At 45.2% G+C, this 13715-nt stretch overlaps 2 protein-coding genes across 2 annotated transcripts in view; both read right to left on the bottom strand.

Annotated features, from left to right (window-relative positions):
• Nucleotides 1-7428, bottom strand: part of diaph1 (diaphanous related formin 1) — a gene marked incomplete at its 3' end in the record, with an annotated part of 107208 nt that extends 99780 nt beyond the window's left edge. The window contains exon 1 of the mRNA XM_083651751.1: nt 6636-7428. Coding sequence (XP_083507877.1) covers nt 6636-6737 — 102 coding nt within the window. The 5' untranslated portion in view covers nt 6738-7428. The remainder of the gene's footprint in view (nt 1-6635) is intronic.
• Nucleotides 7429-11790: 4362 nt separating this feature from the next.
• On the bottom strand, nt 11791-12138 carry smim32 (small integral membrane protein 32; the record flags this gene model as incomplete). The annotated part of the gene is made up of 1 exon (XM_083652128.1): nt 11791-12138. One exon carries the CDS (start codon nt 12136-12138, stop codon nt 11791-11793), a length of 348 nt encoding a protein of 115 aa, XP_083508254.1.
• Nucleotides 12139-13715: the final 1577 nt, after the last annotated feature.

Below are 13715 nucleotides of genomic sequence, written 5' to 3'. Positions count from 1 at the left end.
TCCCTCTCTTTCTGCCACACTCTCTCTCTCTGCCTCCTCCAGACCCCAGGCCACTCTTTGATTCACTGGCTTAGCTAACTCGCTCTCCCTCTCTCGCCCCGCTCTGAAATCCTCCCATTCACTCTGAGCCAAGAGGCCCAGGCCACTAGCAGGCCATCAACCACTCCAGTTTCACACAGTCTGCTCTTCTTCCCCTGAGATGGATAGAACGGGAGACGGTGTGTGTGTGCCTGTGTGTGCGTGCATGCGTGAGAAAGAGAGAGAGAGAGAGAGACATGTAGGGAAAGAGGGTGAATGATACCCACTCTACACAAAAGCACAAAAGATTAAAGTGAAAGCATTAAGCTAGTGATAGTTGACACAGACTATGCAACTGGAGAGTAAAATGCAGACCGGTGGAAAATGCGGCACAGCACAGTCCGGGCAGTGTAGCAGTAGGTTCCCTGCCTACCAACGCGAGGATCGCAGGTTCACAACCCCAGTGTTACCTCCGGCTTGGTCGGGCATCTATACAGGCACGATTGGCTGTGTCTGCAGATGGAAAGCCAGATTAGGGGTATGTGTTCTGGTCGCTGCACTAGCACCTCCATTCAGTTGGGGCGCCTGTTTGGGGCGGAAGGGAACTGGGTGTTGTGGCTAGTGAGTGTTAACTCAGCTAGCGCTGCCTACACTCAGGCTCCCCGCTCGGCAGACAACCTGCTTGTTGTGATCAAACAGCCCCACATTCAAAGCACTTCATACTCACAGAGCTGACGTAAACCATATAGAAACTAATAGAAACCTGTTTACCTGAAATTAAACGTCCAGAGATTGTGTCTTTAACTCTAAAAACAATCTGCTAACGTTATTAAGCTAACCGGGAGCTAGTCCTACTATAAACCAAACAGGGACTTTGGAGTTGAGCTAACGTTAGCTATATGCAGCTGCTGGACAGAGGCCATGATCTGTTTGGAGACCAAAAATAAGGAAAACAAATGCACACATTATATTAAAAAAACATCAGTCAACATCACATATAGGGCTTTCACACCGGCAGGGCTCCGTGCCGGTTCCGGTTCCAGAACCCTAATCTGAACTGGCCGGCGCGTTCAGACCGAAAAAATAATTGGTTCGGAACCTGAAAAGTTGGTTCTCAGCGGAACCAAAAAATAGTTGGTTTTCCTTGGGAACCGTGACATAATCAGTGGGCGTGTCTCATTCTAGGCTGTGAAAACGAGCAGGAAGGAGAAGAAGGCAGTGACAACACAGAGAAAAATAATTTGCAGTGGTCTCCTGAGGAAACCAAATGTTTAGTGGCGATTTGGGCATCTACCGCATCTCAAGATAAGCTAGAAAGCAGTACAAGAAAGAGCAAGTCATATGCCGAACTTGCAGAAGAGAGGGCCAAGGCTGGGTTCACTCGAACGCCAGACCAAATAATTAATAAACTTTTTTAAAAAAATTAAGAAGGACTACCGAATAATGTCCTCCCACTTTGGTTCCGCTTAAACTGGTGTTCGCCAGAAAGCACCATGGTTCTGAGACTCCAGAACGGAGCCAGAGCCAGAACCAGTCTGTCTGAAAGCGGTAATAGTGTCTTTTCTTTCATCTGGTGGCAGCATTTTTCAGTAAAAAGTTAAACGAGACAGATGATGGTTTATAGTGGAATTTTCCATGCCTGCCCCATTCACTGAGAACTGGCCCCAATGCAAAATTCGAACAGATCAGTAACATGACAGGGCGGCTGTAGCTCAGGAGGTAGAGCGGGTCGTCACTAATCGCTTTGGATGAAAGAGGTTGGTGGTTCGATTCCCAGCTCCTCCAGTCTGCATGTCAAAGTGTCCTTGGGCAAGATACTGAACCCCAAATTGCTCCTGATGGTGTGGCAGCTTGCCACCATCGGTGTATGAATGGGTGAATGTACCTACTGATTGTAAAGCGCTTTGGATAAAAGCGCTATATAAATGCAGGCCATTTACCATTTACCATGACAAAGAGTCTAAATTACTATGCCTTTTGTCATTGTGTTTTATCTGCAGACTAAGCAGCAGCGTTTGGTTCTAAAAAAGCCTTTATTTTTTGTATTGACTATAATTGAGTGATACACTTTACTAATACACTTTACTAAAACAACCATATTATATCAGAAGTGTTCTTTGTTTTGTGTTCACAGTAGTGATGTCAGTTAGATTTGGTTAGGTCAGAGCTCTGCATTTTGTCTTCTTTTTTTTTACCCCAGGTGTGCATAAAATACAGGTTAAGAACTTTTTTTTTTTATAATTATATATTTTTTAATTATAATAATTATCGGAATATCGTATCGGTTATCGGCCACGAGAAGCAGATATTTAACGGTTATTGTATCGACTAAAAAAAATCCATATCGTGCATCCCTAGCGTGATCCTCCCGCGTGCTACGTCCTGCCGGCGAACCTCCCCGCTGTCAGATGAAAAGAAGTGGCTGGCAACTGCACATCATGTGATGGAGGAAGCATGGTGCTAGTTGACTACAGCTCTCCCCAGATCGGCGGAAGGTGGAGCAGTGACCGGGGCAGCAGGGGGGAAATTGGCCAAGTACAATTGGGGAGAAGATGGGGGGAAATCAGGAAATAATAATAATAAAAAATATTAAAAGAAATTATATAAGCATTTGCTCAGGTGGTTGCCACAGGAAGTAGTTGTGTACTAGTGCACTAGTACTACTACTAGTGTACACAGGAACATGAAGGCACATGATTTTTTTTGCTTGAAGGCAGGTGCACAATCTGTGCTGCTGATCAAGCCTTTCATGATAAAGAGCTCCATGCTCAGCTGTGCTTAACACATATGCCCAATTAACCAAACCAACCTACCAACACACCAACCCACCCACCCACACACACACACACACACAAAGTAAAAAAGTATGCTATTTAAAGACAATTACTGTGAGGAGCTGCTCACTGGAGTGACTTGAATGAAAGTTGCTGTCCATTTCAGGGCAGCACAGTGGAATGCACTGGAGTCAACCAGATTCCCCAGTCAGAACTAGTCTTTATGAGCCTGTGAGCATTCAGCAAACCTTTCACCTAAACAACAGATAACCTCACGCTCAACAAGACGTACCACAGTCACAAACTGTCATCTGCAATATTCCCCATGCAGCATCCCAAACAAGTGTCTAAAGTAGGCCTGCAGCTATCGATAATTTTAGTAATCGAGTATTCTACCGATGAATCCATCGATTAACAACTACTTTTGACAACCATTTGTCAGGTGGCTTTGAAATGTTTCTGTGACACTTGTAAATAGGTGCGTATCGCTGATTTAGACAGCTTGAGAGCGAGAGTCGCAGGGATGTCTATGTACGGATAAGGAACTGTTAGACGGCAGATGATGAAATCATATGTGGACAGTTACGAAAGGAGCTAGTCAACAGGCTACATGGATGCTGATCCCCACTGTCTCTGTGGGCCTGAAGAACACGGATAGCGCTTCAGGGGGTACGGCTCAAATGAATGGCTTCAAACAAGGCTACATGGATCACACTCTGCTCTACTACAAAGAGGGCACTGAATCATGTAAAGCATTCCTGTGGGACATAAGTACAGGTTACACGCACACAGTGGGGGAACAGTACAGTGAGCAACTGTGGGGGAGGCCAGTGGTAGAGACATCATTATAGGGATTGACGTTAGGTAGGGCCATATGAAATCAGTTTTATTTTTTCCAAATTCTGTTCCAAAGTTCCATTTTAATTTTGGGGTTAGGATCGAAATATATCATTTATTATATATAAAGATATATAATGTATTTATTTATTCATGATTTGGCTCTCTGACATGTTTCTCAAGGTGAAAACCAAATTGTGAGGTGATGTAAGGGACCCATGCATTACTCTCGGTTTCTCCCCCAGGCCATGATGTCCACGATGTCATTGTCGATCGCGATGTTCTGGAAACTGGAAACATCACAATACCTATTTGGTTGACATCGCCCAATAGGCAGTGTGTCTGTGAGCATGACTCGGGAAGGATTTATACAGCTAGGGATGCAGGTGGCAACTAAGTTCCCTGACAACTAGTCTATTTTTTTCTGACTAGTCAACTAGTCTATAAGTAAGAAAACACTCACAGCAATTTAATCTATAAGGTTAAAACATTGTCAGAAAAAAGTATTGCATGTATTTAAGAGCCATTTGAAACCGTTAATTATGTTAATTACATTTAAGGTCAATATCCAAATTGTGTGTGACACTTGCGCTGTTTATTATGAACATTCGAGCAATGTTTACCCCCCCCAACGCACCCCCTCCCCCCTTCCCCCCCGCCCACGAGAAAATGTAAATATTTTTACTGGACTGCAATTGCCTCCGGAACTGTGATGGTGACTGGACCTGAGACCAGACCCCATAACTAACATATCATACCCCACCCACACTGCACCAAATCCCAGAGAACACATTGGAGAGGTTCACGCAGGGGTAATGTCGGGTTGGGATGCCAAAACACAAGCAGACTGGAGATACAGAACCCCCCCCCCCCCACACACACACACACACACACACACAGATGATACTGACACCATGCTTGTCGTGTAATCATTACTGAGATGTTTGAAAATGGCAGAGATATGGGAGAAATATGACGTCATAGATCAAGAACAACATACATGATTTCATCACAAAGGACCCTTAACCTCTCTCTGACCTTGGCTGTGAATGAGTTAAGTGAATGCATCCGAGTCTGTGTGAGTGTGTTGCATAATAACATGCTAGGAATGGGTTGAGGTTGCATAGTTAGCAGTGTACTGAAGTCAAGGGCGTATCATACTCCCATCACATGCTACGCAGGCATACTAGCTGCACACACGTGCTCACTCACACTTCCATGCAGACAGACAAACGCACAACACACTGACTCAAAAACTCACTGACACATGCTGCGTTATCTCCTGCAGTCAGATATTTACAGAACTGGTTTCTGTCTCTGACTCATGTTTGTTTATAGCCCTACCTTGAAGAGCATGAACATTAGGCCTGGGCGATCATTGCATATTATCATTTCTCTGCTTTCAGTGGAATCATATTTGTGATGTGAAGATTTGACACATTTCTGCTGTTTAAATTGATGATGACAAGCAAACTGTACTTAAAAACTCTCATAAGATGAGGTATGGTTATTATTTGCATTATTTTGCATACATGAACTATATTGAGATATTGATATAGAAAAATCCTTATGAATATTGTTTGTGATATTAATTTCAACCATATCGCCCAGCCCTACTGTATGTAATGTCGGAAATTCACCATTTACCACATTTCTTCCATCTCTCACTTTCTAGCCCTCCGTCAAGTCTATGAAGTCGTGAAATGTGTTTGCAGGCCAGTAAACCACAACAGCTGAATCCTAAGTGTGGACAGCGTTACATGGTGAAAACACTACTCACTGACTGTGTGTGTGTGTGTGTGTGTGTGTGTGTGTGTGTGTGTGTGTGTGTGTGTGTGTGTGTGTGTGTGTGTGTGTGTGTGTGACATGTGCACGTGTTCCACATACTAGTGCAGACTGACGGTTTGCACTAATGTGGCAGCTCCTGTCATCAAAGACGGACTATAGTTACCCATCCCTTCTGCAAACGTGCCGGGTTCATGGCCAGGTGATATGCAAATAAGAAAACTCTCAATCATCAAAGCCTGGCCAAACTGTTAATGTGTTTCAGATTAATCCTGCCAGCAGGGTGCTAAATGTCATGCAGAGTGCACAAGGGTGCTTAGAACATTTGTCACTGAATGGGACCTTCAATGAAGGACTTGGAAGAACTCTGAAAAGTGTGTGTGCATGCAATGGGTTTGCTGCAGTCAGTGGGCCAGGTGTGCCTTGAGCCCCTCTATGGTTACCGTTTGTGTGTACAATATCAGTTTTCAGCTGTTGCTAGACCTGGCCAAGCAAGGGGTTAAGTTACACAACCTCATTTGCCTTGGCTGATGACATGCATCCCTAAGGATGACTCCTAGTGCTCTCCTCCCATCCAGACACCATGCTGACACAAGTTACTCTGGGTGGACAACACATGATGTCACACAGCTATCATATGAGTCATAACTAACTCAGCACTGGAACATTCTATGGAGAAAAACTCATGCCTGTAGCAAGAGAGTACCTTCATTCATTTTAGACAATTCAAATTAAAATCCTCCAACTTTATCTAATACCATGAAATTTGAAAATACATGCATCAATGCTCTCTGTAAGTAAGCAAAAAAATACTGTCTTGACTTGGCAGAGTGGCGACAAGAAAAGCTTGAAGCATGATTTGACAAGTGATAACAAGCTGCCTGTATAAGTTAACTTGTCAGGGCTGCAACACTTCAAAGTTGCAAAGTCAGCTACTTCCTCAAATGCTCACGAAACAGATAACCTGAAACGTGAATGCAGAGAAATATGTCAATCTTAATTGACAGCTGTGCGTGGCTTTAAGGGGTTAAAGTGATTACAAATTGTTTGGCATCTTCTAATCTATGGTATATTCACATGAAACGTGGGAGAAAGAGCTGTAACCATCAGTGGAGCAAATGATGCTGTGCGCACCACTTGTTGAGCTAGTACCCAAAACAGATGATAAACTAGAGATGCTCACAGGAACAGCTGGAACCTGAGGGATTCAGGGATACTCACAAATTTCTTTTTGCCATCTCCATCCTCATATGTCTTCTTTGATTTCTTGTCCTTCTTGGGGGCAGCAGCCGAGGCAGAATTCCCCGAGTATGGAGAATCCATTCTTATGATTCAACCAGTTTCCTCCTTCAACTGAGTGTCCAAACAAACCCGTGTGACGGTAACTTCCCTATACTCAAACTCAAAACAACAGGCACAAAGTTTCCTCTGAAGTTGCTTTTCACTAGCGAAAGAAAAAAAAATGCTAGTTCTCCCCGGGGCCTATAGGCTACTAGTACTAGTGCCTTGGCTAGCCACAATTAGCAGTGTGGCTAATGATTTAGGTAACGTTAGCCAACTACGCCGAACAGCCCCTCGCTAAGCCGTCTGTATTCAGTTACTGATGGAGGGAAATTCAAAGCAGAGCCCCAAACCCGCGGAGGGAAAAGTAGCAAGACAACTTGTTGCTACTTTCTACTACAGACAAAAAACGAACCTCCGCAAGTATTCACATAGAACACAACCCGAATAATAACAACGCGAGTCCGTAAACTCCACAAACTGCATGAAGTGAGTCGCGCGGCTGCGGTAGTCAGCGGCTAAAGTTAGCTTTAGCTAGCCTAGCTCGTCTGCTGTGTAAACTCTCTGTGGGGAAAACTCCGTTGTCCTGTCCCTACTTCCACGAGTTGTTTCGGTGACAGGGACGCGAGTGACGCTTTGTTGTCACTGGTAACTTGGCTCGACGGTAATTCCCAAATTAGTTTCCATGACTGCGACAAGTTGAGTGAACTTTTCCCCCAAACAGCGGAGCAGCAAGCACGTCCTGGTCCTCGCCTGTAGACTCTTCCTGTTCTGACAGGTCTGTGTTTTCGGAGCGGTGGGGGAGGGGCCTGCACGCGCTCCGAGCTCCACCTGAGGGTTTGACTGACAGCTTGGCCAATCTGACTGCTGTGGTCAGGGGTCCACACAGCAAAATTAGGACAAGATTAACTGACTAACTCTATAAGTATAACAACACTATCATTACAAACCATATAATCTAATTCCATATGAATAATCCAAATGCCACAATGTGTAGGCCTAATGAGATTTATTTGATCATGAGTTCCCTGTCCCCAGCCTACACTGTTTACAAGTAGGCTATACAGGGTGTGATTATCATACACACTCACTCAGGTCATAATCTAGGATGAGCATTCATACACAAGCCAAATCCAGATGTCAAAAGAACAATGTAACCCTCACCCTCATGTGACAGAGTTGAGTGTGTGAGAATGAGATGATGCTCGGGATCTGGCTGCACACAGTCTCATAAGGGGGCAACCAGAGGTCAAACCATCCATGTTTTAAAAGTGAACAGTGAAGTCAATTCTGAAAGTGATGGCATGCATGTATATAATTAAAGGAACTTTAATGAATTTTCAACCAGCTTTGTATCATTAGAACATCAGTAGTATATCAAAAAACTGTAAACATTACATTACATTACATTACATTACATTACATTACATTACATTACGTCATTTGGCAGATGCTTTTATCCAAAGCGACTTACAATAACACATTTTTGTCAGCAATAGAGCAATCAACTATGGAGCACAGTCTATGATAACTACAACTTCTGAAGGAACAGTGGTACAAGTTTAGGTTAGTTTTTTTTTTTTAGAAAGAGAGAGAACGAAGTTAGATCAAGAAGGGGCCAGATGGAACCTGAAAAGGTGTGTCTTTAGTCTTTTCCGAAAGATCGGCAGTGATTCAGCTGTCCTGACCGAAGGTGGAAGCTCGTTCCACCATTGAGGTGCCAGGGACGAGAAGAGTCGAGATCGGGATGAGCGACTTTTGAGCCCCCGTAGCGAAGGAGGGGCGAGGCGACCTGCACTGGTGGAGGAGCGAAGGGAGCGCTGAGAGGTTTGGAACCTGACCATAGATTGCAGGTACAGGGGAGCTGACTGGTGTACAGCCCTGTAGGCCAGTACCAGTGTCTTGAATTTGATGCGGGCCGAGATGGGAAGCCAGTGGAGGTCCTGGAAGAGGGGAGTGACGTGAGAGAATTTGGGTTGGTTGAATACCAGACGGGCTGCAGCGTTCTGAATGAGCTGAAGCGGTCGGATGTCGGTGGCAGGTAGGCCGGCCAGGAGCACGTTGCAGTAGTCCAGGCGGGAGATGACAAGAGACTGGACCAGGAGTTGAGTCGCTTCTCTTGTGAGAAAGGGACGGATTTTGCGGATGTTGTAGAGAGAGAACCTACAGGAGCGTGCTGTCGCAGCTATGTTGGCTGAGCAAGACAGCTGGTTGTCAAGGATCACCCCAAGGTTCTTAGCAAGGTTGAGCTTGATTCTCTCCTCAGAATGACAGTCTGTCATTTAATTTGACAGTTATTGAGTGTTAAAGTGTGGACCAGTGACATTTAATTTGACAGTTATTGAGTGTTAAAGTGTGGACCAGTGACATCACTGGTCCACACTAACTCAAATTAATAACTCATTAACTCAAATCAACTCTCAATAACTGTCAAACTATTCATCATTCATCTAGTTTGACAGTTAATGAGTTATTAATTTGAGTTAGTGTGGACCAGTGATGTCACTGGTCCACACTTTAACACTCAATAACTGTCAAATTAAATGACAGACTTCAAAACAGTTTACAGTTTTCTGATATACTACTGATGTTCTAATGATACAAAGCTGGTTGAAAATGGGCAGAGTGTTCCTTTAATAATTTTGCACTTTTTGGAGTATATGCCATCTCCAATCCAGCGTAATTACCACCACTCTAATGAGAAGTTAGGGTCATAAAAGGCTACAGATTCTCTCCTCAGCTGCTGCACCATATCTCCAAACTGCCATGACTACCACTGTATGACTCATTGTGTGAGTGTTAACAATAATAGCCTAATGTGAAATAATGACAGCTATATAACAGCTAGCCTAGATAACATCTCATCTCAATTCACAAAATGAAAACAGGAAAGAACAGCTATTGGGACTGAAATACATTTTTGGTGTAATGTGCAAGTGGCACAATGAGCATATAGGCTAGGTCAGAGTGTCCCTACTTTCCTTACCTGAACCAACATTGATGCCACTATTCCGTTCAAAGAGAACCTCCCGTTCAATGGTCATGTTGGTCTCAAACTTAATAATCAAAACCCCACCCGCCCCTAGATTTCAAAGGCAAGTTTATCGTTTGTTTCTGCTCGAACTGTCTGAACAGAAAATCTGTCTTAGGGCGCCACCAAGTGGTCAAAATTTAAACGGCAGGCGCAATAGTGTGCAGCGTGATGAGGGGTCAGCGGAGTTAACGTTATCAAAGCAGTGCGTAATGGGGCTATTCTCTGCACTGTTATCTAAAATTACTTCTTTGCAATCTGATAAGTTTGCTATTGGCACGGGGTGAGGGTGATCTGGCCTATTGGAGAGGGAGGTGAGACAAGAATATCAAAATTACAATCAGATAAGAGATAAGTAAATGCATCAATTGTGCTGACTAAAAATCGATCAAATTCTTAACGCGCTGTCTTCCAAATCGCACGTGTCGGTAATTAGATGCAGTCTCTCCAGGCAGTGTCGGTCCCCAGCTGTCCCTGCATCAATGCCCCACTCCAGTGCTCCTCAGATCCTCAAAATATTTACGCGCCGCAGAGTTCAATCACATCAGTGTTATCGTCTCAGTGGATTTCCACATCTTAGATGAAGTCGATTCGCCCATCCTGTAATTAATTCAAGGAAGCCTGCTCGGGCAATTTGGTTTCGAGGTATGGTGTCTATAGGCCTACTTAAAATACAATATTTATCAGTCCTCTCTCGCTCTCTCACAGACGCGCACGCACGCACACTGTACACACACACACACACACACACACACACACACACACACACACACACACACACACACACACACACACACACACACACACACACACACACACACACACACACACACACACACACAGGATTACTGCGATAGGCGCATCTATATATGTGTTGGTATGTTTTGAGAGAAAGAGATGTTTGGGAAAAAGATTGGAGAGGATTTACGCATCAGTGACGCACTGAAACCGACAACCAGTTTGATTTATCGCGCACGAGTCACGAGACGCAAGCCTTTAGTCTTCAATCTACCGGAAATTACCGTCTTTAAGGAGAGGTTAATTAAAAGTGAAAGTGCACGAAAGGCTGCCACCTTTGGCATGACGCCACTGATAAGGACTGACCCTCCTCCCCATCATCAGCAGCATTCACAAACAGCCAGGTCTACTGTTATCGGGACGAAAAGACTTGAAAAGACAGTTGAAAGTGGATTTGAGGCTATCTTTATGTGAAGATGTATGCCTACAGCCCGTAATTTAACAATGGACAAGAGAATGAAAACGTCATGTTTTTGGCTAAATCATTGCACAATACAATACAGTTCAGCTAGCTACAGTCAGTCATACAAAATATAAGTATATACAACAACCAGGTTGGTAACATATATGCCTACGTATAGCCTTTGGTGATGAATCTGATGATGCTCATTTTCCACGGCAGGACCGAGTGCGGCTTGTCAGGGCCACGGCAAACTGTTCCCACAATCTTATAGGCCTATAGCCTACTGCATTAGAAACACTGTTGCGGCAGGTTAAATCTTTAAGCAACAAGATGGATTAATAAACTCACAGATAACGTTAGTTGGGAGTAGGCTACATTGAGATTAATAAACAGGTGGATCCTAAAGTGCGACGCGCGGACCGTATGGGGTCCTTGGAGGGGTTCCATGTAGTCAGCAAGCTTTGTAATTCAACAATTATTTCATAATTAGCATTAGGCTACTACATCTGATTATTTCAAACTCTCCGCTGTTATCTTCCCACATATAGCCTATACATCTCAAATAAAACCCTCAAAGGGGGTTCATTCATGGTCTAAAATACTTGGGTGGATGATGGATGTAAATTTGGGACAGGCCCTGACTAGCCACGTTAACTGGAATCATTGGCTATTTAGTCCAAGGCAGCGATGGGTATATGAAGACCCATCAAGGCAACAACTCATGAAGACTCATCAAAGGCAACAACTCCATGTGTCCAAAAACGTGCAGCAGCAATTCAAAGTCCAAAGTCCCACCACCAAAGTCCTGAAAGACCCGCTCCTGTCTGGGCCCCCCTCCTACCCCTGGTCGGGGGTATTTAGGCCTACTTGTAGGAGGTCCGGGCCTCTCTCAGCGACCTGTCGTAGGGCATGGAGGCGAAGAAAGAGTTCCGCAGCTGGCAGTTGATGAAGAACACAATGATCAGCACCAGCAGAAAGAGCAGCAGGCACATGACGATGTAAGTGACCAGGTCCGGCTTGTGGAGCTCGCCCTCCCGGAGCCCCCCTCCCTCCCTGCCCGTGGCGGCGGGTCTGAGCAGGGCGGCCACGCTCACCGAGGCGCCGTGCGAGGCGTTCAGGGAGGCGGGGGCGTGCGTGGAGGACTGGGCCATGAGCACCAGGTGGTCGAAGTCCGGGGAGTCGGTGGAGTTGAGGAGGATCTGCCTCAGCATGGCACGGCTTTGGAGGGATGAAAAGACGCAGAGGTTACGAGCTGACTCGTTTGTCTGGGCATAAAATCTCTGTCTGGAACGACCCCGACGAAGAAGAAGTAGCTAGTCCCGAAGGCTATTCTATATTTAGAAATATATGAATAGACTGACGACAAGGTTGTGCACTATGCCATGGATAGTTTGTGTCATGATGGCATGGACAAAATAGTCTATAAAAGATCGACACAATATAAGTTCCTCTAAGAATATCAATGAGATAGCCTAGAGCAGTTAGTTTCGTTAAGGGAATCCCAAAACGTTGAAACAATTGGATTTAAAAAGCACAATGGCGCACGGTTTTAAGGTGAAGACATAGCCTACTACTTTCTTGTGCGCTTATCCCGCAGGTGAACTGGAAAAGACGGAATCCCGCCTCGCATTCCTCGCTGTCGCCGGCTCCGTCCACTCCAACCCCGTCGAGGACGCACTGTGGAAAGGCGGCGGGTCGGTGCCTTCAAATCAGGATATTAACACATCTGTAGCTTATCCCACCGAGGTTAAACCGAATTTGCCAAATCCACGTTTGAATGCAGCTCAATGTTCCAATGAAAGAAAGCAGAAGCAAGTCCACTTGTTGATGTTCAATTCCAAATTTTGCAAATAGCGCACGGACGGCATTTAATACCACACTGTGGCGGTATCCAAATGACTGTTGTGATCTGACAGAGATGGTGAAGTTTAACTGCAACCGACGGTGCGCTGCGCACATATGTCCTTCTGTGCGTCGCGGTGCGCAGTAACAAGTGATCGCCTTTGCCAGTGCGTAATGATGGGCACGTCTGATCAGCCGGTTTTTCACCCCCGTCCTTGTGCCCTTGTAATGGTCGATATTGAGCCCACCTCCGGCGAGAGCCTTTAACGGGAATATCGATCCATTATGCCGAAGATGAGAGGAGAAGAAGAGGAGGGATTAACGGAGGAAAACACATTACAAAAACAGCAGCGCGAAGAGCTTTCCAACTTCGCCTTGTGGTGTGATGTCTGTGTGCGCGCGTGTGTGTGTGAGGGAGAGAGGGGGAGGAGAGGGCGCTGCGCTATGGACAGGGATGTGAGAAAGTCAAGCTCGTCCTGCAATGTGAGGATGCTCTCCCCCCCCCCCCCCCTCTCTCACTCTCTCTTGTTTCCAAAGTGGTCCTATACTTCATTTGAGTGATAGTGTGAGTGTAGAACCTCTTCTGGACCACTGGGGAATGTCTCACATTGGGGTGATTAGAGAACGGGCGGTGTGTGTGTGTGTGTGTGTGTGTGTGTGTGTGTGTGTGTGTGTGTGTGTGTGTGTGTGTGTGTGTGTGTGTGTGTGTGTGTGTGTGTGTGTGTGTGTGTGTGTGTGTGTGTGTGTGTGTGTGTGTGTGTGTGTGTGTGTGTGTGTGTGTGTGTGTCATGTAGCAGTGGCTGATTCATTATGGATATGCACCCGAGGTCCCCCCCATCTCTCTTTCTTTCTCTCTCCCTCTCTCTCCCTCATGGTTTTATTTCATGTATTAAACCTATTTCAATAGGCCAACACTGAAGATGAAGATTGCATCAAGGACAAGTAC

This window comes from Poromitra crassiceps (assembly GCF_964638095.1).
Source record: "Poromitra crassiceps genome assembly, chromosome: 15".
In the NCBI taxonomy this organism is placed as follows: domain Eukaryota; kingdom Metazoa; phylum Chordata; class Actinopteri; order Beryciformes; family Melamphaidae; genus Poromitra; species Poromitra crassiceps.
The sequence above is the reverse complement of the archived record's forward strand: the minus strand, read 5'-3'. Positions and strand labels throughout refer to the sequence as shown.